This window comes from Grammomys surdaster, unplaced genomic scaffold (assembly GCF_004785775.1).
Source record: "Grammomys surdaster isolate TR1022 unplaced genomic scaffold, NIH_TR_1.0 142, whole genome shotgun sequence".
Lineage (NCBI taxonomy): Eukaryota > Metazoa > Chordata > Mammalia > Rodentia > Muridae > Grammomys > Grammomys surdaster.
In genome coordinates this window covers 1,186,639-1,210,497 of record NW_021604600.1, presented here as the reverse complement: position 1 = coordinate 1,210,497, position 23,859 = coordinate 1,186,639, and the positions used below count along the sequence as shown (strand labels likewise).

General features: G+C 45.6%; 1 protein-coding gene across 1 annotated transcript; it reads left to right on the top strand.

Moving 5' to 3' along the window:
* Positions 1 to 7,945: 7,945 nt before the first annotated feature.
* Crym (crystallin mu) lies at positions 7,946 to 23,566 on the top strand. Its single transcript, XM_028764281.1, has 8 exons — positions 7,946 to 8,188; positions 8,826 to 8,976; positions 10,782 to 10,844; positions 12,354 to 12,455; positions 13,968 to 14,151; positions 19,436 to 19,557; positions 20,172 to 20,256; positions 23,182 to 23,566. Exons 1-8 carry the CDS (start codon positions 8,019 to 8,021, stop codon positions 23,244 to 23,246), a joined length of 942 nt encoding a protein of 313 aa, XP_028620114.1. The 5' UTR covers positions 7,946 to 8,018; the 3' UTR covers positions 23,247 to 23,566.
* Positions 23,567 to 23,859: the final 293 nt, after the last annotated feature.

The window sequence follows — 23,859 nt, the reverse complement described above, 5'->3', positions numbered from 1 at the left end:
TGCTCTGCTCTGCTCTGCTCTGCTCTGCTCTGCTCTGCTCTGCTCTGTTCTTCCCTCTCTATCTCTCCACTCTGCTCCTGCTTCTCTCATTGTCAGCTCCAGCCTGCTGGCCATGCTCGGTCTACTTCCTCTCTCTGCTCTTCCAGACGCCTCTGTCTCTTCTCTTCCTCATATCTATAATAAAAAACCCTTCCCTTTAACCACACCATGGAGTAGTTGTATATATAGTTTATATCATGAGAAGACATCACCAACCTTTTAGAAATAAAAGAGATTGTAAGAAAATACTGTCAACAGTTATGGGTGGATGGTTTTGACAACCTAAACATAATTAATTCTAGAAACACAGAATATACAAATTTCAAGAACAAGTAGAAGATCTGAGCAGACCTTTTAAAGTAGATCAAATCAACAATGTAAACAACCTTCCAGCAAAGAAAAAGACAGTATTAGATAGTATCTGAAGTGGGAAAAATAGTTATGCTGACTCTTACTTGATTTTCCCAGTAAGTAGGCTAGTCCCTAGGTTAAGACTCAGGTCTACAGTAATGCCACACTCCAGGTACCGCTGCACATGAGGGCCTTCACATGTTAGGGCGTCTACAGCTCTTCTGGCTTCATATTTCACTAGAGCAACTAACAGACTGAGGAACGAGCACCCTTCCAACCATAGTATATTACAGATGAGCAGCACATGAGAGGGCAAACAGAGCAAGGGGATGGGGGCCCAGTGCTTCCTTCCCCTTCCCAGGGTGCCTCCTTATACAGCAACCTGTTCACCAGAGGCTCTTTTAGCTTCTGAGGGTTTTTTGATCCAGGTCCATTATGCAATTATGACAGATGAAGTCAATAGACCTTGGTGATTCAAATGATCTGCAGCCTTCCTCTGTCTTCAAGATGACAGCCCCAACCCTCTGATTCTAACAGTTTATTCCTTGGGCAACCAGCTCCCATCTTGAGGCAAGCTACAGCCTAATGCCAAGAGTCACTGTGTTAGGATAAACTCACAAGAAAGTCAAAAGCAACTAGTTGTGAATGACAAAAGATATGTCTATCATCAGGGTTTTGAAGAGTTTGGTGATCTCTGAGCCAGGGACCAGGAACAATATATATAAATACATATATCAACATACATACCACCTCCAGCTCCAGCAAACAGTGGGAGAGAGAACACTTTCTAACTTGTTCCATTACTTGTACCCAAAACCAGAGAAAAACATCATGTGCAAACTACAGACTAATAGAACTTAACAATGCAAATGCAGAACCCTAAAGAGTACTTAATAGTTCTGGATTAACAGAATCCAGAAAAATATTTAAGCATTTTGTATCAAATGACAGTTGGATTTATCTCAGGAGTGCAAATAATCCAACCTAAGAAGGCTCATCCTTCTAACACAACATGTGGCCACACTGAAGTAGAATAAGGTAGAAAAGACTGATTATTAGATATTGATTTATGGATTTATTTGGTGAAAGCACTGCTTGTACCTCTTAATACCAGACATCACTTCACCTTGTTACCTAGACAGAGCTACCTGGACAGGTACCAATGCCATTGAAAACTTCCAGCCCCAAGGTGGTTATTGTCTTTAGCAACTTGGCACTTAACACCTGTCAACTGTAATATATACTTTGAAAAACAAAAAGCTAAATGCCATGTCCTGCTTGCCTGCCTGCTCACCTCACCTTGCAGTTTTAGAGTATAAAATAAATGCACACTGGAGTTGGAACTGAAGCCTTTCAGAAGCTCGCCTGGCTGTCCACTGCTGGGCATGTTGCCTCTCTTCCACACCCGCTGGTGATCATCTCAACTGAGGTAGAAGAGGTATCGGTTACGGACACTTGACAAAGGAGGAGCAGAAGTGTAGTTCCTCAATATAACAGATACATCCTATTCAACAGTGAATAACATCCTCGGGCTACAAGAAGATAAGGCTGTCTGCATCGACTCTCCTGCTCCATATAGAGATGGAAGTGTGAACCAAAGCAACCAGGCAAAATGAAACTAAGTTAAAGAAGAATGGGAGAAGAAATGAGGCAAAAAAGGAGAGAGAAAAGAAGGAAAGGAGGCAGAGAAGTGTGGGACCGTGAAAGGATGGCTTGGTTTCCAGTGGAGCACTGGCTAGAGATGACCGAGACCCTGCAAGGGATGGCATACATTTCGCCGTACTCCCAGACTCCTGGCACCTGACACGCAACCAAGGACCTCCATTGATCCTTGCCTTTCAGTCACATAGGGCAATGCCCCTACAGCCCCTCCCAAAGAGAGGTTTGTGTCACCGAGCACAGATAGAGGGTGTGACTATAGGCCTCAGGGCCTTGAGAGATCTCTATATTAATGAGATACCTAAAGGCCAGAGGGCATAGCCAATTAAGCATTCCTTCCCAGACCTTCCTCCTTCCTCCCTCCCTATTTAACTCAGGTCTGCCCTGAAAAATGGGGTGGGGAGTACAACCACATCTACTTTCCACCATGACAGTAAACCTTTTAAAACCATGGACTTCCTCATGTCTATGAGGTTCCACGGTGAGGAACCATGGAGAAGGCCTTTGATTATGGAGCCGGATCTCCCACTAGAAGACTTCTCTACGTTCCTAACACAGAGACTGCCAACTCAAACAACCTAGCTGACCCAGCCAAGCGAGTCTTGTTAACCAAGAGTCTCTCACCCTGCTGGGCACCGCCAGAGCTCTCCCTCTAGTCTCTCTCAGCTACAGGCCATTCCAGCCTGTATGCCCTCTGTCTCAGCAGCTCCTAGCAGCCTCTGGGAGCCCAAGGACAGAGACCACTGGCCTCCCAGTCAGCCACTTCAGTCCAGAGACTCTCACTCAGGAGCTCTGCCCCCGTGGGACTTCAGGCTGAGACCTCTCTACGCTCAGGCAGAACCCTGCAGCTTCTCAGCCCAGCGTCTGCCCAGAGCCGCCTGGAGTGAACTCAGTCAAATTCCCATGCTTCTGCCTTCCCGAGTCGTGGCAGATACGCAGGAATATAGCCCAACAGGACCCACGCCCATGCGCGAGCTACAGCCCAGCAGAGAAGAGGGGAAAGAAATCAGTCATTGAAATTATAAAGGAAAATAATAAACTTTACTTTTTAAAGAGATGTAACACACAATATTACATATAGAAAATGCTTATGAGCCCGAAAAAGAAAGTACTAGCTTAAGCTTATACTCTCAGACAAGTTGAAGGAAACAAGATGAACATATAAAAAAAAAAAAAAATCCTTGTTTCTATTTACTAGTAACAAACAGTCTTAAAAATCCAATTCCATTTACAAGACCATCAGAAAGTAAAATACTTAATAAATTAAGCTGAGAGAGCATAAGACTTTAACAAAGCAAGAAGGGAAGCGCGGGGGGGGGGGGGGGGCGGGGGGGGGGAAAGAAGGCTAAGACCGAAAGAAACAAAGGACAACCCTGTATTCACACACTGAGAGACCAGCCACTGTCACAGCAGAAACACCCCGAAGTTGGTCTTCAGCTCAAACCCCAGCTGCTTGAACAGGCTGATCCTCGGAATACTGAATGGAGAAACTGTGTGTGGAAGGCATCGAGTTGGCAGGCCCATGCTTCCCGATACCAACACTTTCGGCAGCTTGTCAATCACCATCAGCATAGATCGAAACTGAGAAAAACACAAGCAGAGTCTGGAAACACTCCATGCACAAGGGTTGACGGACATCACGCTACCTCATTCACCGGAGAAAGAACACTATTTTCAACAAATGTGCTTAACTAACAATCTCAGTGCAGAGGCGTGAAATTGGGTTTGAACCTCATACACTGGTCACAGAATGGTCAGTGACAGGAGTGGTGGCACAAACACCAGACTCTGAGAATAAACAGAAGCTGTAAGTCATCACTTAACAATGCATGCTGGGACAAAGAGTGGAAGGAAGGAAGCGTTGCCAAATCAGATCCTGAACATAGCGAGTAGCCCTTACAATGAAACAAAAGACAAACCAAATAAATGAGAGGCTAAATACAGTCCTAATATACAAATAAAAATGAGTCCTAAAGAGACACAAAGAAACAGATAGCCAAAGGTCTCATTAAAAGATCCCCACATTAGTACTCAGAAAAATGAAAACTAAATGCTCAATGGTCTTCTGTTTCCCATGCCGTACACTTCACATTCTATATCAAGAATAAATTAGAAAATAATGTGCGCCAAGAGGGGAGGAAACTGAAACCATTGCCCATTGGTGGTGAGTGGGGCAGGGCATATTGGAAAGCAGATCGTTGGGCTTACTTCTGGCAATGCTAAATGTCCAATGTCTATATGATCCTTCAGTTTCACTCCTAGAAAATATAACTATGTCCATATCCTGTCTCCCCTCCCCCCTTAAAAATGTATAGGGCCAGTGAGATGGCTTAGCAGGCAAGGATGCCTGCTGTCAAGGTTGGTGGGCTGAACTGGATCCCTGGAACCCACATGGTGGAAGGAGAGGACTGAGTCCCACATGCTGTCCTCTGACCTCCACATATGTGCACACACATTAAATAAACGTAAAATAAAACATGTAAAAAATGTTCACGGTGTCATCGTAACCCCAAAGTCCGTACAACTGATTAACAACTCCATATGATGAGGCAATTCCCCACCATGGAGTCTCATTTGCCCGTATAAGGAATGATATATGGTACCTGTTACAACAAGCAGGAACCTTGAAAGCAACATGCTAAGCCAAGCGTATATGATTCCATTCATATGAATTGTCCAGACTCCACTAATCCAGACACACTAAAGGAGCAGCAGTTGCCAGGGGCAGCGGGGAGTAGGCAGTGGAGAGCAACTGCTTAATAAGTGCAGGATTTATTTTAGGAGTGCTGAAATGTTCTGGAACTAGCAGAGACATTATGAGTGTGGTAAAGAACACTGAAAATATGGTTAAACTTATGTTGTGTGTTACTGTAATGTTTTAAACTCGTGAGATTATTAAAGAATTATTTCTCACTGTAGAGGAGACACAGAAGTCAAGTGACTTGCCTTAAGCTAATCTTGGATCCCAGAATTCTTCGTTCTAGCCCCTAAACTGTAAACATAGTCCAAATGGAGTCATGCTAGGTGGGGTGGTGCATGCTGTTAATCCCAGAACTATGGAGGACTGCCATGAATTTGACGACAGCTTGGGCTACATAATGAGTACAAGGTCGGCCAGGTCTTAAAAATAATAAAGGGGCGGGAGGGGAGGGAAGAGAAGGGGCCATAATTAAACTAGCCAAGCCAAGAGTCAGGAGGTTAACGGGGGTAAGGCAAACAAGCACCGACACGTGCCTATCATAAAACCCCCAAGAATGCCTACGGGCCCTTTTCCTCTGTTTGCTTTCTGTGGCAGTCTTGTGTTGTAGCCTTGTTTGCCCTCAAACATGCTGTAAATCCTGGCTCAGCCTCCAGAATGCGTGGGTTACTTACGCACATACGTTCCGCATACAGCCTCTTACTATGGGAGTCACCAGCACAGTCTCCTCTAGTGAACTGCAGTCAACCCCTGCAACAAATCCTTGTCAGCCCCAAGCTCTGTTTCAAAACCCAGGGCGGTGGACTTCTGCCCTTAGAAGTGTCCCGCCTCAATCTTCTTTGAGATTGATGTACCTGGTGTCCACAACAGGCACAGCCCAGACGCTAACTCTTTAGACTAGCAGTTCTCAATGACCCTTTCACGGGGGTCACCTAAGACCACTGAAAAACACATATGTTTACATTATGATTCATAACAGTAGCAAAGCTATAGTTGTGAAGTAGTAATAATTTTATGGTTAGGGTCATCACAACATGAGGGTCGCAGTTAGGAAGGTTGAGAACCACTGCTTTAGACAGTCAGTCCTCTCTTTTAGGCTGGCAACACATATACACAATGAAATTCGCTCCTAAGTTCCTGTGGGTGGGTGTGAAGGACCCACGTTGGACTCCTGGGGCGTCTAAGGGCAGCTGCAGAGCAGGTCCATCCCTGACACACACCTCTCAGACTACACAACAGCCACAGCCACCACCAAGGCCACGAGGGGGCGCGCGTCACCCGGACACCACTCCTCTTCTCAACGCTCTAGCCAACCGCCGGGCGGCGCAGATCCGATCCGGACTGGGGTGCGCGATGGGAACTGGGGCGCGCGCCGGAAGGAGCCGCCTGGGTGTTACCCTGTGCACTCTGGAGCCATTTCCACTCTACTGAGTTTGGCTCACGCACTGGCTCCTTTAGAACCAGAGCTTCGTAGTAAAGCCAAAAGACAGCTGAAGCGATAGCAGAACTCAGAGGTCCATATAAAAACTTCTGTACATTTCCAATCTTTTAAAAATAAATATTAAGAAGCTGTCTTAGAGTCATTGGCATTGTCTAAAGTCTGTTATTCTGACTTCTATTTAATTTTTTGATGATTCGTTCATTGTTATTCTCCCTTTTTAAAATTTTGCTGTTTTAATATTTCTCTTGACCATTGACTTATTTAATATGTGTGTCCAGTAAATCTTGCTAGTTAATATTGCTGCAGCCTAGGGACAGGACCAGAGTGCCCCGCTGTCATCTTCAGTGTGTTGGTATCAGTCTAGGGAGCAGCAAGCGACCCACCTCTTTCTAGATCTGTAGGGCTCAGCAGAAAATTTCCCCAGGCAGAGATACTGCTCCAGGGAAGGCAGGGGAGAGACACTGCAGCTTCTCCTACATTACTAGTGAGTCTATTAATAGTAGTCTTTCTCTTAAGTTATTACTACACTTAACAATAGTTGTATTGTTTCTATAATAATAAAAATTAAAGCTGGCTCTGGTGGTGTACACCTGCTGTCCTAGCATTTGGGAAGTCAAGGCTGTCCTTGACTACATAGGAATTTTAAAGCCTACATAGGAATTTCGAAGCCAGGGTAGCTTCAACAAAACAAAACAAAATGGGCAAGTGAGTTGACTCCACTGTTAGAACTCTTCCAGAGGACCCTAGTTCAGTTCATAGCATCCATGTATGGTGGCTTATGCCTGTAACCTCCAGTTCCAGGAGATCTGATGCCCTCTTCTGACTTCCTTAGAAATGTGCACACATCACACACACACATACACACACACACACACACACACACAAATGAAACCTAACTGCTGCTGACTTGCTGATTGACCTTGGACAAATCCCAGAGCCTTAAATAGTAAGGCTAACCATAGCATCTCCGTCCCTCAGTGGATGCTGACGTAGTCGAATGAGCTAGGCTGTTCCTGCTATTATTTACACCCCTAGTTTTCTTTGCTCCTTCCTGAAACTTTACCACACTGGGTCAGAATAGTCTCTTCTTTGAGTTCCCGGAAGCACTTTCTCCATCACTGGTCAAGGGTTAGGTGTCACTACTCCATCAGTGGTGGAAGGTTAGGCATCATTGCCTATTGCCTGCTCTTTAAAAACAATATGAATCCCTTGGGGGAAAACAAATAAACAAACTGCATTGTGGCTCCTTATATAACTGAGGTCATTATCCTTGAGACTTCAAAGTGAAGGTTGTTTTGTTCAACCCGGGTCAACTGTACACTTAACACAACAGCTAGGGACTAGGGGTGGTGTGGGAGGGAGATTGGGAATAGAAAAAACTCCAGAAATAGACGAAATTAAAGCTATAACAAAACCCTCCAAGCCCCATCTCACCAGAGCACTGAGAGTACGCATCATCTCATCTGCCTTTCTCACAATACTAGCCCCAGGGGATCTGGTGTGGAGGGTCAAGGTGGAACCAGAAAGTCTTCTCCACATACACGCAGCGTGCCCAGGAATGTGGAAACGACTAATTACAGGAATGGGAACAGCAGACTCAAGAATTATCACTCCCAGCCTGTCGCCTTGATTCCAATCTAGGGAGAAGTGCCCTGGAACTCAAGGAGTAGGGGTGGGCGGCAGGGGAGGGGCGGGCCCGAGGGGCGGGGCGACGATGCTCCGCCCCGGGAGGCCGGCCCAGCACTGCTACCCAGGCTGTGCGCTCTTTTAGGGCTCAGCTCCTGGAAGGTGGAGTGTGTACCGGCCCCGGGTTCGAAGGCAGGCGGCGAGATGAGGCGGGCGCCAGCGTTCTTGAGCGCAGACGAGGTGCAAGACCATCTCCGCAGCTCCAGCCTCCTCATCCCTCCCCTGGAGGCCGCACTGGCCAACTTCTCCAAAGGTCCGGACGGAGGGGTCATGCAGCCGGTGCGCACCGTAGTGCCTGTGGCCAAGCATCGAGGGTGAGTGTGAGAGAAAGAAGGGGATGGAGGAAAGGGGAAAGAAAGGCGCGAAGGAATGCAGAGGGAAGCGATAGGAGAAGGGAGGAGAAAACTTGTTTGATCTCTGCTAATGACAGCTGCTGCTTAAGGGGCACTAACCCAGCGGGCCTCTGCCAAAAAGGCACTTTCCAGGTACCACCTGCTGTAATTCAACTGTTGTCCTTGGCAAGGGAGGTACCAAGGCCAAGGCTGTCGCTCTGCTAGTTGAAAACTGAGAAGTAGAGCGATTTGCTGAAGCTTACAGAGCCAAGAAGTGGCAGGATTGTGATGGCTTTCTGGCCCAGCGCCAGGCCGTGAGTCCTGCCTCAGGAAAGGGCAGAAGGGCAGCGAATGAGCACAAATGGAGTGGCCGTGCCAGCGGAGCAGTAATAGAGGAGGGAAGGTGAATGGGACTTCATTGAACACAGCATTAACTGGAAGGAGTTGAAACTGCTCTCTCTCTCTCTCTCTCTCTCTCTCTCTCTCTCTCTCTCTCTCTCTCTCCCTCTCCCTCCCTCCCTCCCTCCCTCTCTCTCCTCTCCCTTCCCTTACTCCTTCCCTCCCTCCTTCCTCTCTTTCTCTCTCTCTCTCCCCTCCCTTCCCTCCCCTCCCCCCTCAGCTTCCTGGGAGTAATGCCAGCCTACAGTGCGGCTGAGGATGCACTCACCACCAAGTTAGTCACCTTCTACGAGGGCCACAGCAACACCGACGTCCCCTCCCATCAGGCATCAGTGCTTCTCTTTGATCCCAGCAATGGCTCCCTGCTGGCGGTGAGCAGTCTCTTCTCCCCTGGGGCAGAGAGGGTAGAGTAAGTTTCCCCTGGAATAGAGAGTGTCCCTTGGGCCCAGAATTAAGCCTAGAAGCTAGTGAGAAGTAATATGATCGCAAGCGACCAGACAGGAGACTGTGACAGCATCTGTTTCTAGGGCCGCTTGTGCCTACAGCAGCGGCAAGCATTGGCTGTAGAAATAATGATCCTGTTATTCATGCCTATGGTCTTGTCACACACTCAGATACACCAAGTGCACAGCTTGAGTTAAAGCAGTAGCTGAAGAAACATACATTCCCTGAAGCCCTCCCGATATGGAGCAGAAGACACAGTAACCTGTGGGTGTCTTCCTGACGTCTATCTTTATCATCTAGCAAGGCGTGAAGGAAGCAGTAGCTCACAGTTACTGAGAGATTGGGGAGAGGGGAGATGCAGAGTTCTAAGCACATTACCTGCGTAATTAAAACCACCCAGGAGGTACATGATATTGTTATCCCCACTTCAGGAATGAGGAGTGAGGCATACAACAGCCTTGCTCAACTGAACCCCCTAATAAGAAGCAAGGCTGGACCACAAACCTCTTCAATCTAAGCCAGTGATGTATCTAGTCCAAGACTAATTCTACTACCTTATCTGTTTGTTTGCTTGCTATGTGTCCCAGGACACACACACACACACACACACACACACACACACACACACGAGATCCTCCTCCCTCAGCCTGCCAGGTGCTGAATATGAACTGGACGATTTCCTGTTAAGTTTTGTTGAGATCCCTGAGGCTCAGGTGAGAACCTTGGTTTGGGGTCACACCACTGGTAAGTGCGATCTCCCCTAGATCCACTTGATTGACACTGGTGTTTTCACTCTTACCTCCTAGAGTCTTTCAAAGGCTCTCAGACTCCCACCCCCTTTCCTTCTCTGAATGTCTGACTCCCCTAAGAAATCCAGCTGTCCATTACCCCACTAGAGACGAGTGTCCGGCTCAGCCTGTGCTCATCCAGGGGCAGTGACATCTGTGCTGCACACAGCAGTGAGTCCCCACTTCTCGAGCATTGGATGTTCACACTAGATGGTGGCACTCTGGGCCTTTGCTGAGTGCTCTGTAGCTATAGGACTCAGCTTCTCTCCTGTAAAATGAGAATTATAATAACCCTTGCCTTTTGAGTCCCAGCCAAGACGAGTAACGGGGCTGACAAAACGCTCAGTCCTCCCTAGACATCAGAACCTCCTAGGAGCTGTGGAAGCCAAGGATAATTTGATTCCCACCTAGGGATTCCATTTTTTTTGTTTGTTTGTTTGGTTGGTTTGTTTGGTTTGGTTGGTTGGTTGGTTTTCTTTGTACCTATATAAGTTCAAAGACCACTGAACTACACATCCCAAGCCAGAGAGTCAGCCTGAGTCATTCTCAGTGTGGTGTCTGGGGATAGTGTCTTTCCAAAGCTCTTGAGATGGGAAGTGATATTCATATCCCTGAAGTTCACTTCAGCTTGGAGATCTGAGAGTCCCAGGGCATGAAAACAAAATAGGTGATGTTTATCGAGTGCTTACTGTATGCACCAGCTTTCCTTATGTAGCTGTATTTAATGCTCTCACTGCCCTCTGCACTGTTGGCATCATCTTCATTTTTACAGATTGAAGAATCCAGTGCATAGCTCTTAGTGCCCAAAGCCAAGTAGCTCATAAGTGAGGAATGAGATCTGAGTGTGACCCTAAGGCCAGCATTCCCTGTAGTTTCTATAGAGCTGCCTTTCTGAGTTTCAGTCCTAGGAAGGCACCTTCCTCACTGTCTCTCCTTCCTCCAAGGTCATGGATGGAAATGTCATAACCGCAAAGAGAACAGCAGCCGTGTCTGCCATCGCCACGAAGGTAAGGCCAGAGGAGAGGGGAGGAGGGCGGAACTTCTTGGTCTGCCTTTGCCCATAGCTGGAACCCCACATACCAAATATAAGTTACTAAGTGAGCACAGTAATTCACAAATTTACTGAATGTGTGCCACATAATTCCCAGTACCCCCATAGGCACAATTCCCAATCTTCCTATCTCAAAAAAAAAAAAAATAGAGTGAAAAGTGGTAGAGAGAGACACCAGATGTCAACATCTGGCCTGCATACATACACACATGTGTGCATGAACATCTACACAAATACACAACAATTAAACATAGAATGAGGTTTGACTTTTAAAAAGTATTAAGTAGCTCTTTTGTGTGTTATATACTAATTATTAATAAATCTTATTACACATTACACATTTAACTATTTTATAATTTTTTATTAATTAGTAAATAATTATTAGTCTGTTTACAGTTTGCTAAAAAAAAAAAAACACCCATCAAACTCCACATTGTATGTTAGAAAGATGAAATGAAGCAAAATGGAAAATATGGGAATGGAAGTGACTTTTTTTTAATGGGGTCTCACTATGTTGCCCAGTTTGGACTTAGATATTTGGTTTCAAATGGTTCACTTGCTTCAGCCCCACACATAGCAAAGTCTGCAGGCACATACCGGTATTTCTGACTAGAGAGATGACATTTCAGTTGATTCAGAAATGGTCTCCCTGACATTGGAGAGCATACTGAAGTCAGTGAGTAAACACTGGAGGACCATGCAGCAGAAAGTGAAGCAAGCAGCCTGGCCATGTGGTCAGCAGTGTGGAGGCACCCCATGAGAAAGATGGGGCAGTCGGTAGAGGGTATAGCCAAGGGAAGGAAATTTAGAGTGGGGTATTCAGCTGGGATGATGGTGCACACCTGTAATCCCAGTACTTGGGGCTGAGGCAGGAAGATTGCCACGAGTTATAGGTCACCCTGGACTTACATGATGAGACCATATATCAAAAGACAAAATAGAGGAATATGGGACTCTGTAGGAGTGATTGGAATTTTTTTCATTAATTGAAGACTGACAAGGGATTGGTATGCTGGCTTTCCTAGGCATAGCAGGAGTGTTGTGGTACCAAGGAGGGTTAGCATGGCAAGTCAAGTATTTTGATTGTTTGGTTGGTAGATAGCTCCTGAGGAACAACACCTAAGATTGACCACTGTCCTTCACAGGCACATACACACACACACACACACACACACATATGCACACGCACACACACACACGTACACACACACGTACAGGAATGCACACACTCAGGCACATACAGATAAGAGTGTCTATCACATAGGGAGGGTCCTTGTCCAGACCAAGTGATATCATAAGAGCACACAGTAGGTATTCAGTGAAGGCTCCTTCCTACCTGTCCCTCTCTACAGAGGGCAAACAGACACAAAGTAACATCTCCATGATGCCCACCAGCTCTAGAGGGTAGCTGAAGCCTCCTGGTTGCCTGAAAACACTGACCTTTGCCCTCCCCTGTTTCTCCCAGTTTTTGAAACCCCCAGGCAGTGAGGTGCTGTGCATCCTTGGGGCTGGAGTCCAGGCGTACAGTCACTATGAGATCTTCACAGAACAGTTCTCCTTCAAGGAGGTGAGTGACAGCGGGGCCTGGGGGACAGGGAGATGGGACACAGGCCTTTAAATATTGTCCATCAGAGGCTACACAGTGGGGCTGAGTCTGGCATGGGTCATCCTTATCCTTATGTCCTTATGACATCCCCAGAAGGACTGTGAGGCCTGGTCACCTGTTTTCAGACTCATGGCTCCCAGGACACACACCTGAGGAGTGTCACCAGCCACCCAAGTGATTCTGTGACACTCCTTGGGTATCAGCTGCATTTCCAGCTCCTCCCTATGCTTCTCTTAAAAGACTCTAGGAGACTACCTATTTAAGGCTATGGATCCAAAATGGGGAGAGGTGAGGCCTGGTGAGCAGAAGGCACTGCCTCCTCCCACTGCCAGCAGCAGATCTTGCTGCCTTCCCCCTCTGTGGCCCTCACTTCACTGGAAATGTTTAATTATATATATTTTTGATTTTAATGTATTCCTGTGTGAGGGGTGGACTGATGAAAGTATGGATTTTTATGATAAAAATAATACTGCTATCTTGGGAAATATAGACTGTGAAGAAGAAGAAGAAAAAAAAAGAAAACTAGCCATTTACCTGGTTTTCTTAAGACAGGCAAGTGATTTCCAGGCTTCTCTTGTCTGCATGGTATAGCAGCTTTATCTGTGTTGGCTGTGCGCAGCTCAATATTTGTTGACTCTTCCAGATTATGTGAATTTTGCATAATGTTGTACCATTTTCTATCAGGAAAGATGACACAGTTAGCCAGTGACTTATTACCGGGTGTATGGAGCCATTTAGCCTGCTTGATGAGCTTACATGTAAAGCTCATTTTTCTATTTACCATACGTATTTCCTGATGAGAGAGTCTTTGAAGCTTGCTTAGCTGAGGGCTGGTGGCCTCTGATCCAGACATTGAAACTGTTTAGTAAACTCACAAGAGCTCAGCCCTCAACCCCGCCAGCACCCGCCCACCTCCGCCACAGCACCTCCCAGGATTCTGATTGTGGCTTCCACCACTGGTATTTTTATCCACTGCACCTTTTACCTAAAAAATATTTGCTTTTCAATCCTTCCTTATGCTTCATTGATTAAGCTCTTCCATGACAAAACACTTTTCATGAATCTTGTACCTGCCGCAACTCCAAAACAGGGTTTCAAACATAGGCTAAGTTCCACCCTTTCTTTACCCATTTCACAGATGTAGAACCTGAGGCTGTGTAAGGGAAAAGTCATGGCAGGAATAATACAAAGCAAAGGAAGGGTTGGCTCCAAGCCTACATGGCTCTAGCACCTTCTCTGTAATCATTAAACCACTGAGGCTGAGTCCTGGCCTAAAACTGGAAAGTGTCTACCTTGTTTAGGCAGGAGAGGCATTTTTGTTTGTCTGAGCAGATATCTGTTTCGGTTAATGCTGTGTCCTTAATCAAATGTCCATTGTTTAAAGCCACCATTGTCACCATCAGAGCAGTGTAGGTGGGTGTAGCATTTGCAGGGAAGAAATACACCAGTGACCCTCTTGTCACCCACTCTAAGGTGAGAATGTGGAACCGCACCAGGGAAAACGCAGAGAAGTTTGCAAGCTCAGTGCAAGGAGATGTTCGGGTCTGTTCATCAGTGCAGGAGGCTGTGACAGGTGCTGATGTCATCATCACAGTCACCATGGCAACGGAGCCCATTTTATTTGGTGAATGGGTAAAGCCGGGGGCTCACATCAATGGTAAGTCGTGCTTTCAGACTGGATCCAGGCCCATTTGTAAAGGTGCTTTAAAGTTGCTATCCTCCTGCCTCAGCCTCCTGAGTGCTTACCTTATAGGTGTCTATCCCCACTCCTATCTACACCTTCTTTTTAAGGGTATCTGTATGAGCCTATGCTTAAGAAGTGTAGGCAGGAAGATGGAGAGTTGAAGGCTAGCCTGGGCTACTTACAGACACAGAACCTGTCTCAACAAAATCCAAAGGCTATGGAATGATGGGTGTTCTGAAAAACTGTGTCTCCAATGTAAAAAGGAAATGAAACGTAAAACTGGTGGTTATTTCACTGCTGGATGTCCTGTGGGATGGAAGATGGCCACAAATGGTCAGCCACAACTTCATTCTTTAATGTGACAAAATTCAAATCCTAATGGACAAACAAATAATGCTTCATTTTGGTTTTGTTTGACTTTTTGAGACAAATGTCTCTCTGTGTAGCCCTTAAACTTTTAATTTTCCCTCCTGTGCCCACCAAGATTTGCATGACAGACCCATCACCCCAGCCTGAATAATTTGTTCTTAACCTATAAAACTATAAACAATTTCCAAAAGTAATTATAGTACAAAAAAGGATTTAATGTGGCATATGAATGCTTTTAATATGTGTAATAAGAGATTAGTTGTTCGAGGCCAACCTGGTCTACCGAGTGAGTTCCAGGACAGCCAGGGCTACACAGAGAAACCCTGTCTCGAAAAAAAAAAAAAAAAAAGAGATGAGTTGGAAGGGTATTCTAAACATAAGGACACTTGGGGCCTCTGAAGACCTTCAAATAACCTTAGAGATTATAGCAAAAGATGGATGTATAAAATACTTAACTATAGTAGGAGCTGTCCTGAATTCTTTATGTGCATTTGTATGTGCACATGCATATGTACCCATAAGTGTTTGTATGTATGTATGTGTTGATGCTGGATGTCTTCCACAGTAACTCCCCACCTTATTTTTGAGACAGTTCTCTCACTGAATCCAGAACTCATTAATTAGCTAGACTGGATGTCCAGAGAACTCTGGGATCATCTATTTCTGTCTGCTGCCCACCTACTCCACAGTGTGAGAAATATGCATAATCATGACCACATTTTTTACATGGGTGCTGGATGTGCTTCTACAGCAAGTACTTGACTGTTTAATCTATCTCCCCAACCCTCTTGGTTATGATATATGTATTATATGTATAATATATATGTTAGATATAGTAACTAAACCCTTACAGCAACCTGATGAGATAGGGAATAATGATTATCATGACCCCCTAATTTATAGGGGGTAAACCAAGGCAAGGAGAGATTAAGTAACTTTCAGGAGTCAGACTGTTGGGGGCAGAGTTGGGTTTGAACTGAGGTAGTCTGCCCTCAGAACTTGGGTTCTTGAACAGTACTTAACATTATCCTCCAAAAAGAGGTCTGGCTTCTGACTGCCAGGCAGATAAACAGCAAAGGATTGAATTTAGTCACAGTGCTCTTCCGTGTAATAACAAGAACACGAAGCTGAGATCCATGCACACTCAGGCAGATGAGAAGTGAGAGTCAAGAGATTATGTGTTCATTCATAAATGTTCACTGAATCTACACCTCGTGCCAGCCATTGTTGTAGCTGCTGAGGGATGCCACAGGAAATGGAGCATCCAAGGGCATGGCGTTCCTGTTGGCTTTGTTCTTGTGATGGAAGATAAACCAAACAAGGAAAGACTTAGGTAGTTTCTGCCTGTGGGGGAGCCTGTGCAACAAACAGGACACTGCTAGCCTGGTGGTAGAAGCAGAAGGGAGAAGCTGAGATAGATCCTTTAGACCCACTTACCTGAAAAGCTGCCCTAGGGGTGAGTTAGAATTGTGACCCAAATGATAAGGAAGAATAAGTCACGTCAAGAGCTGAAGGGAAGATGTTCCAGGCTGACAAGATTTCAAGAAAGGGCCCCTGGGGGTGAATGTGACCATTTGAGGACTAGGCTAAATGAGGCCAAGGCCTCAGTCTGCAGGGAACTGATGTCATGACACAGGTCCAGGAAGAAGCTAAGAGGCGGCTGAGGTGGCAGGTAAAAGGTGGATCCAGGTGTGCTTCTTAGAATCAGAACTGTCTGGAAGAACTTGAGAAATCCAGAGGGAGAGTTCTTGGCGAAATGTGTTCCCTGGGGCAGAGTTGAAGCTGTAGCTGACTGACTGGGTTTGGTTTTGTTTTTCAAACTTAATACAGGGGATCTGCTCAAGACTAGGCTGGTTCTCTGCTTAAAGTCTCCCAAGGATGAAAGCCATGTTTACTGGGCTATACCCTCATCTAGTCTCAAGGGTCCTCTAACAGGTTCATGTGGTCACAGGATTCAATCTGTCGCACTATAGGACAAAGGAACTGGAGGGTGCTTTCAGTTCCTAAGGACCTCCCACAATCCTTGCTATAGGGACTCAACATACCCAAAGACAGCTACAATGAGTTTTTTATATTCATTCTCTATCCATAGTATCTTATCTATCTATCTATCTATCTATCTATCTATCTATCTATCTATCTATCTATCTATCTATCTGTCTGTCTGTCTATCTACCTATCATATATATACATATGATTGCCTGATATGACATCAAGATACTTTTTATGTTCCCTTGACCTAGGATAAAATTGTGCTTTATTAATGTGTGTCCGAGTGATAACAGTGAAACACCAAGGACAGGTTTTACTTGCTCACAGCGCTGCTAAAGGGCAGGCCTGACTCTTCCCCACCCCCACCCCCCACCCATACACGTACACATGCACACATCACACTTCCTTACTCCTGTCCTGACATCCTAGTCATCCCAACAGTGAGTCTTTCACACCCTTCACTGTTTCTAGCTCCATTAAAGCAAGGCCCAAGTTCTGATCTGGGTCAGCCTGCTGACTTGCTGTTTGGTGCACTTGCATCTGTCTGCGTAGTCTCTCAGAGCCCCTGAGAACTCTTCCTGTGCTAGGCAGCGGCTGTCTATAGGAAAGCCGGGTAAGGGGTAGCCCTGGAAACAGGAGGCATTTTCCTATCAGCTTATGATTTATTTACAAACTCCATTAGTGAGGACGTTTGTTCTATAGAATCCTCCCCCAACCCCCAACAGCCTTCAAGGTGAGCACTGTTACACTGCTCTCTGGAAACCTGAGCTCAGAACAGGAAGGAGAACATAAGAAGGCATATAACTGCTGCCTTGTATTTGGACAAAACTTTAAAATATTTTCAAAGACTAGCTAGCTCCCCTGGGGCTGGCTCCAGCCAGCAGACTGCTTTGTTTGGACCACAGAGATATCAAGGAATAACCTATGCAAATAGATTTCCTGCTCCTCTTCATAAACAGTAGGGATGGAGGGCAGTCTGGAAAGAGCCATTAGCTGGAGCTGGGTAATGCGTGTTCCCTGGAAAAGTACACACTCTCTTCTGTGTGCCTAGGACTGCAGCATTCCCAGTCCGGCTGTTGGCTTTGTTCCTGTTCATTTCTTCCTGTTTCTGCAGGCATTTGGTTACAGCCTGTGCATTATCCTATGTCCTTGGAGCAGAAGGCATAATAGATTGGATTCATTGCTCCAGTCTCTGCAAAGGGGCAAGGTCAAGGCCTAATAATCAGTTTGCGTTTTGTGAGATGTTTGGTGGTTTTGTTTCCTCCTCTCAATCCTCCCCTTCATCCTCCTTATCCGACTCTTCCTGATCTTATAAAAATAAAAAAAATAAAAAAAAATGGGTGTGTGCACTCACATGGGTGCCACCACACACATGGAAGTCAGAGGACAAACTCAGCTGCCAGTTCTGGCTCCCACTTTGTTTGGGACAGCTTTCTTATTGCTCACCTGTGTGTTCTCAAGGCTCACTGGCCCTTGAGGTTCCAGGGATTCTCCTGGTCCTGATGTGCATTATGGCATTCTGCTTTCTGCAGATTCTGGAGATTCAGGTGGTCATGTGTGTGCATGACATGTGCTTCACCCACTAGGTCATCTCCCCATCATCAGTTTCAAGATGTCAAGGCAATCATAATCAAGGCCAGGTTTCCTTTTTCTCCACCTGACCCCCAGAAGTATTGGGATTGAGTTTAGGGGCTCATATATGCAGGGTAGATGCTGTGCTGCTGAGCTAGTTACAGCCCTCCCTGTCTTAACACTAGGCTCTTTGTCATGATAAGAGAAAACAGTTTTGGGTGAAGAAGGCAATGACTGAGGGGCAAGTCAAGATAAGCAGGATAAGTAGCAGGGGGTCTCTTTGTGTGGTTTCTGCAATTAGCTGTCACTGCCAGCAAGGGTGAGAGCCTGGGGCTCTCAGACCCAGATTCACTGATAAGTTGGGTAGGCCCTGATCTTGTCACAGCTTCAATGTATGCATCTGTGAGTGGAAATTAGACACTGAAGAGTATTGAGGTCCATAAATAGCGTGGATAGAAAATATAACGCAGAGAGTATTTACCTTATAAGTGAATGCTGGGCTGGAGATATGGCTCAGCTGTTAAGACTGTACTGGTCTTGCAGAAGACCCAAGCTCCACTCCTTCCATCTGTGTTGAGTAGCCCATGGCTGCCTGTAATGCCAGTTAAGGAGCATCTGCCATGTCCTCAAGCACCTACCTTTACATCCACATACCCATACCTGACGCATACACACACACACACACACACACACACACACACACACACACACACACATTTAAAATAATAAAAATAAATGGTTTTTAAAAATGAGTGCAGCTAAGTGACCATAAGAACTTACAGGAATGAAGGGGGGGTGTGAGGTAGAAAAGGAGTGCTTAGGTGATGGCTTAGTCCATCAGATGCTCACCATGTGAGCACTGGGCCTGAGTTAATCCCCAGACATGGAGGTGTGCATCTGTAATCTCAATGCTGGGAAGTTGGAAACCGAACAGTTCCCGGGGCTCACTTGCCAATCAGCTGAGCCTGAGCAGAAAGCTGTGTGTCCCAGTGAGGGGCTCTGTCTCACAAAACAGGGTAGACAGCCATCTTGCGGAACAACGCCCTGAACATCTGACCTTCAGATGCACCTGCACATACACATACTCGTATCTGCATACACACATGCACCTGAACATACACATACAAATAATCTTTAAAAGAAGAGAGGAAATGGTAGGTGTTATTTTTTTTAAAAAGTATTCTATATTACTTACTGGGAAGAGTGTGGTCTAGGAAATAAGAGACATTTGGGTCTAAATATTGCTACTGGCCCCTGCTCAGCTCTTTCTACTAATGTGCCCTGGGAATTTCCCGGCCTCAGAGTCTGTTTTGTTATCTCGTAGCTGTTGGAGCCAGCAGACCTGACTGGCGAGAACTGGATGACGAGCTCATGAAGCAAGCAGTGCTGTATGTGGACTCCCGGGAGGCTGCCCTGAAGGAGTCAGGAGATGTTCTGTTGTCAGGGGTGAGCCTCTCTCAACAGCGGAACCACTGGCTGGCCCTGGCTTGGTTCCCAGGGTTTCACTGCCTTCCCCTCTGGACTTTGGTCACCTCACCGCCCTGTAAGGAAGACATTCCCAAACATCTTGCAGCATTTTAAATTCCTTTCCAGAAAAACATAGCCATATGGCTATGACATGTGTCTTCCTGTCCTTCTGCCTGGAGGGAGAATTGATATTTTTTTCTGGTTTGCTGTGCTATAAGGCAGTAGGATGGGAAGTCTGTTGCAGCCTGGAAACCTTACTAAGACTTTGTATCCTCTGGCTGCCTATCCCCACTTATAATCAGGTTATGGAAGCAAGCAGAGGCTGCCAAAGTGCATGGTCAGTTTCTTCACAGACAGGAACCTGGCAGGAAGCCACCCATACACAACGATCTCTGTGTTTATGGCATCAAAAACACAGGTGCTGTCCACAAAGGGTGGCAGAGGACATCTTTTTAACCTCTTCTAGTTCTCACACGGTCTTTTAAAAATCAATTTTATTCTCTCCTGTTCAGGGGCGTCCTACACTGGCTTCAGAAGCTAGCCCTGTATAGGATGATGGTTTCTGTCCTAGTTAGCATGCATTTGTTTCACAGGCTGACATCTTTGCTGAGCTTGGAGAAGTGGTTTCAGGAGCAAAGCCTGCGCACTGTGAGAAGACCACGGTGTTCAAGTCTTTGGGTAAGACTCATGAATTGTTCCCTGGGCACAAATCCAACCAAAGCATAAGGTGGGGAAGGGAAAGATGAATGGGTTACCAGGCTCTGTGGGTGAATCGTTACAGAGTCTACCATTTGGATCAATCATTTACATGTTTGGGTGGATTAGGTAAGCCTATAAACTCTGGAGTTGGGCGAGCGTGGATTACATTCCTTCTGTATCATGCACTGGATATGTAACCTTAGGCAAGTGACCTGATGGCTCAGAGCCACAGTTTCTTCGCCACCTGTCACCCTGAGTTCTTGTGACAGTCCAGTGATATATACAAGGGGGCAGAAATTGTGCACAGCCAATGTTGTACTAAATCACTTGGTTAGACATAAATGAATTCAGAAGTCAGTATCCATTAGAGGAAGAGAGCAGGGACAAAACTGTTAACAGCTAAAGGGAAATGACAGGGACACCTGCCTCAAAGGAGACTGAGACAGGAAGTTACGGTCTGAGACCCTTTCATTTCCCCTTCCCTACGTCCCACTTAATGCTTAGTAACAGGCAACCATGAGAAGTCCAAACTACATCGACTGAAATGGGTAGAAACTTGATGGAGGGTGGGGGTCCCAGTGGACAGTCTGCCCCTGGATAACTCCCCCATTCTGCCACGGTTAAAGAAGCAGATGTATATGGGAACCAAAGTGATAATCAGCTATTACCTTTACTTTTTTAAAGTATTAACCATTACTAAGTGGACATTTCCAAGACTTTCCATACTTCTTCATACTGAGCAGCAGAAACATTTAATATTTGCCACAGTTATAAAAGTACTCTAGATGGCTGGCTGTGATGGCACACACTTTTAATCCCAACACTAAAAAGGCAGAGGCAGATCCCTGTGAGTTTAAGGCTAGTCTGATCTTCATAGCAAGTTCCAGTGCAGCCAGGATTATATATAAACACTCTGTCTCAAACCAAACCAAACCAAAAGACAAATGAAAAAACCATACAAGGACTGTTCCAGCCAGCAGTGTGGCCACTACAGTGAAATTGCATTTGCTGACTGTGAGAGGATTGCTGCATGCATGAATTCCCACTGCTGGGACCCCAGGCATAAGACCTGCACAAGTGCAACCCAGCCGAAAGACCAGCCTGCCCCGTCCCCTAGCTTAGACGCTGTTGGCAACTGATGGCAGATTGGGGGTTGAAAGTCAGTGCTCTTCTAGGATGTGGCCCTTGAGAGGATGCCATGTACATACAAGTATCACCAAGGAGACTTATTTTTTAAAATGAAATGCAGAAAGTTGGGAGAGAAAGAGGATGTAGAGATGGGAAGGGGTTGGAAGCAAGGAAAGGGGGTATGGATTTGATCATATTGTAGGCATATATGATATTAACATGTATGCATGTATGATCTTAACATGTGATTGAAAGTGTGCTCTGGCCACCCAGCACTATACCATCAGTTAGATCCAGGCCTTGACAGGTAGTTAAGTTCTTTCTTATTTTATTTTTTTGTGCACCAAAAGACCAACGAAGTTAGTAAATTTCATCTAGTACCTGGTCCAACGACATCCCACTGATCCAGTTGAGTCTGGAAGGTTAGCTGGCCTCATTAAAGAGACAAATACTGTAGGAATCCACTTATTTGACAAATTTTGTATTCCCATCTCAAGTTTATTGACACACTCTCTCTTCTAGCTGATATATGCCGAGCTTCTCATAGAATATTGGGTACAAAAACTAAGGCTCATGTCTTAAAATTACAGACTGAACACATCTTATCTGAAATACTTGTACCCGTACATGTTTCATATTGGATCCTTTTTGTATTATGGAGAATGTTTATAGATTATTGACTGACTAAGACCCTGCCCTTTGCCCAATATGAAAAACTCATCCCAAACCATAAAAAAAATTTGAATTTCAACATTATCTTAAAGAGTTTCAGACTATGTAATATTTCAGAATACAAATTTTTGGATTAGGGATATTCAACATTTTGAAGACAAACAGGAGATGCTAAAGAGACAGGATTTGTAATGGTCCCGGGTCAGCAAAGTGTAGGCCTGTAGATCCAACCCTGCCAACTACCTGTAGTTATATGAGCCATGAGCCACAATTAGTGTCTATATTTTTAAATGATTGGGGTGGACAAATAAAGACTAGCTCTTGGGACACATGAGAATGATGGGAAAGACTGGGCGGGGAGGTAGATTCGTTGGGAAAACTATACTTGCCACATAAGCAGGAAGAGCTGAATTTGGATCTCCCAGGACCTGTATAAAGTGCCAGGTATGGCAGCACATGGATGGGTCTGTAATTCTGGTGTCGTAGAGGCAGAAATGTGAGGATCCCTAGGGTTCACTGAACAACTAATCTAGCCAAATCAGCAAGCTCAGCACAAGACCCTGACTCATAACAACAACAAAAACAAACAAACAAACAAACAAAAATCCCCAATAAGATGAACAACTGAGCTGTGGAAGAGGAAGATTACTAACACCAACATAGGCCTCCCCATACTTCAGGGGAGGGGATGGAGAGAGTGGTGAATTCAAGTTGTAGTGTCCATGAATACGATCTTACCAAAAGACAGTCTCATTTGCTTTCCTTGTAACCGTGGCTACTTTGCTACTATAAAAGCAGAACTGGGCCGTATGATTCAGACTATATGACATACAGAGCTTAAACTATTTACTGAGCCTTGAGTGAAAGGTTGTTGGCCTCTCAATTCGGCCTTAGAGGTTAGAAAATGTGGACACTTCTTGCTTAGTGTCAGCCTCCTTTCCTTGATCAGCCCTTTCTCTGCCAAGTCTGGGCGAACCTCTGGGCAGCAGTTGTGGTTATCACTATGGAGTTAGCAGGCACAAAGGGCATCAGAAGATAGCCAGGGTTGTTTGAGGGCAAAGTCGTCCTGACAAAAAAAGTGAAGCAAATTTCTGTCCATTCCAGGGATGGCAGTGGAAGACCTGGTCGCAGCCAAATTAGTGTATGATTCTTGGTCATCTGGCAAGTGAGCTGAAGACGCTGTGCCTGAGCTGGACGTCACAGCGTTCCTGGACGTGACAGCTCGAACGCTGTCTCACGATGTCTAAATCAAAGGAGGCCCCGTCCCCAGGGAATGGTAGTGATTGTCATTAAGTACTGATATCCCTATTCATGTCTGTAGTTGAACAGCTAAACCAGGTTACCATTTCTTCTGTTAAAGGGTGATGGCCACATTATCTACCCTTGATCTTACTAGCCTTGTATGTTTCTGAAATAAATCATTTCCAGTTCTTCGTGATTCCTTTGACAACTTCCTGTGGAAGGAATAAAGATGTCAAATGCTCACTCAGTCCTTAAAATTTTCTCCATTTTAATTGAGCAGAACTCACCATAAAACCATTCTCATCATTCCATCATCTCTCTCTCTCTCCCTCTCCCTCTCCCTCCCCCCCCCCCCCCCTCCCCCCCCCCCCCTCTCTCTCTCTGTGTGTGTGTGTGTGTGTGTGTGTGATTCTGGGGATCAAACCCAGAGGTTCACACATGCTAGGAAAACACACTTCCTCCAAGTCACATCCCTGGCACAGCTCACAACTTTAAGGCATAAAATTCAGTGGGTTTCGGCGAGGTTTGTACAACGAATTC

Bases quoted from the DNA above. Each gene is read 5' to 3' on its own strand.
- Crym (XM_028764281.1), top strand. From the start codon at position 8,019: ATGAGGCGGGCGCCAGCGTTCTTGAGCGCAGACGAGGTGCAAGACCAT. The intron at 8,977-10,781 runs GTGAGCAGTCTC...CCTTCCTCCAAG, and splicing joins GCAATGGCTCCCTGCTGGCG to GTCATGGATGGAAATGTCAT. The intron at 12,456-13,967 runs GTGAGTGACAGC...ACCCACTCTAAG, and splicing joins AACAGTTCTCCTTCAAGGAG to GTGAGAATGTGGAACCGCAC.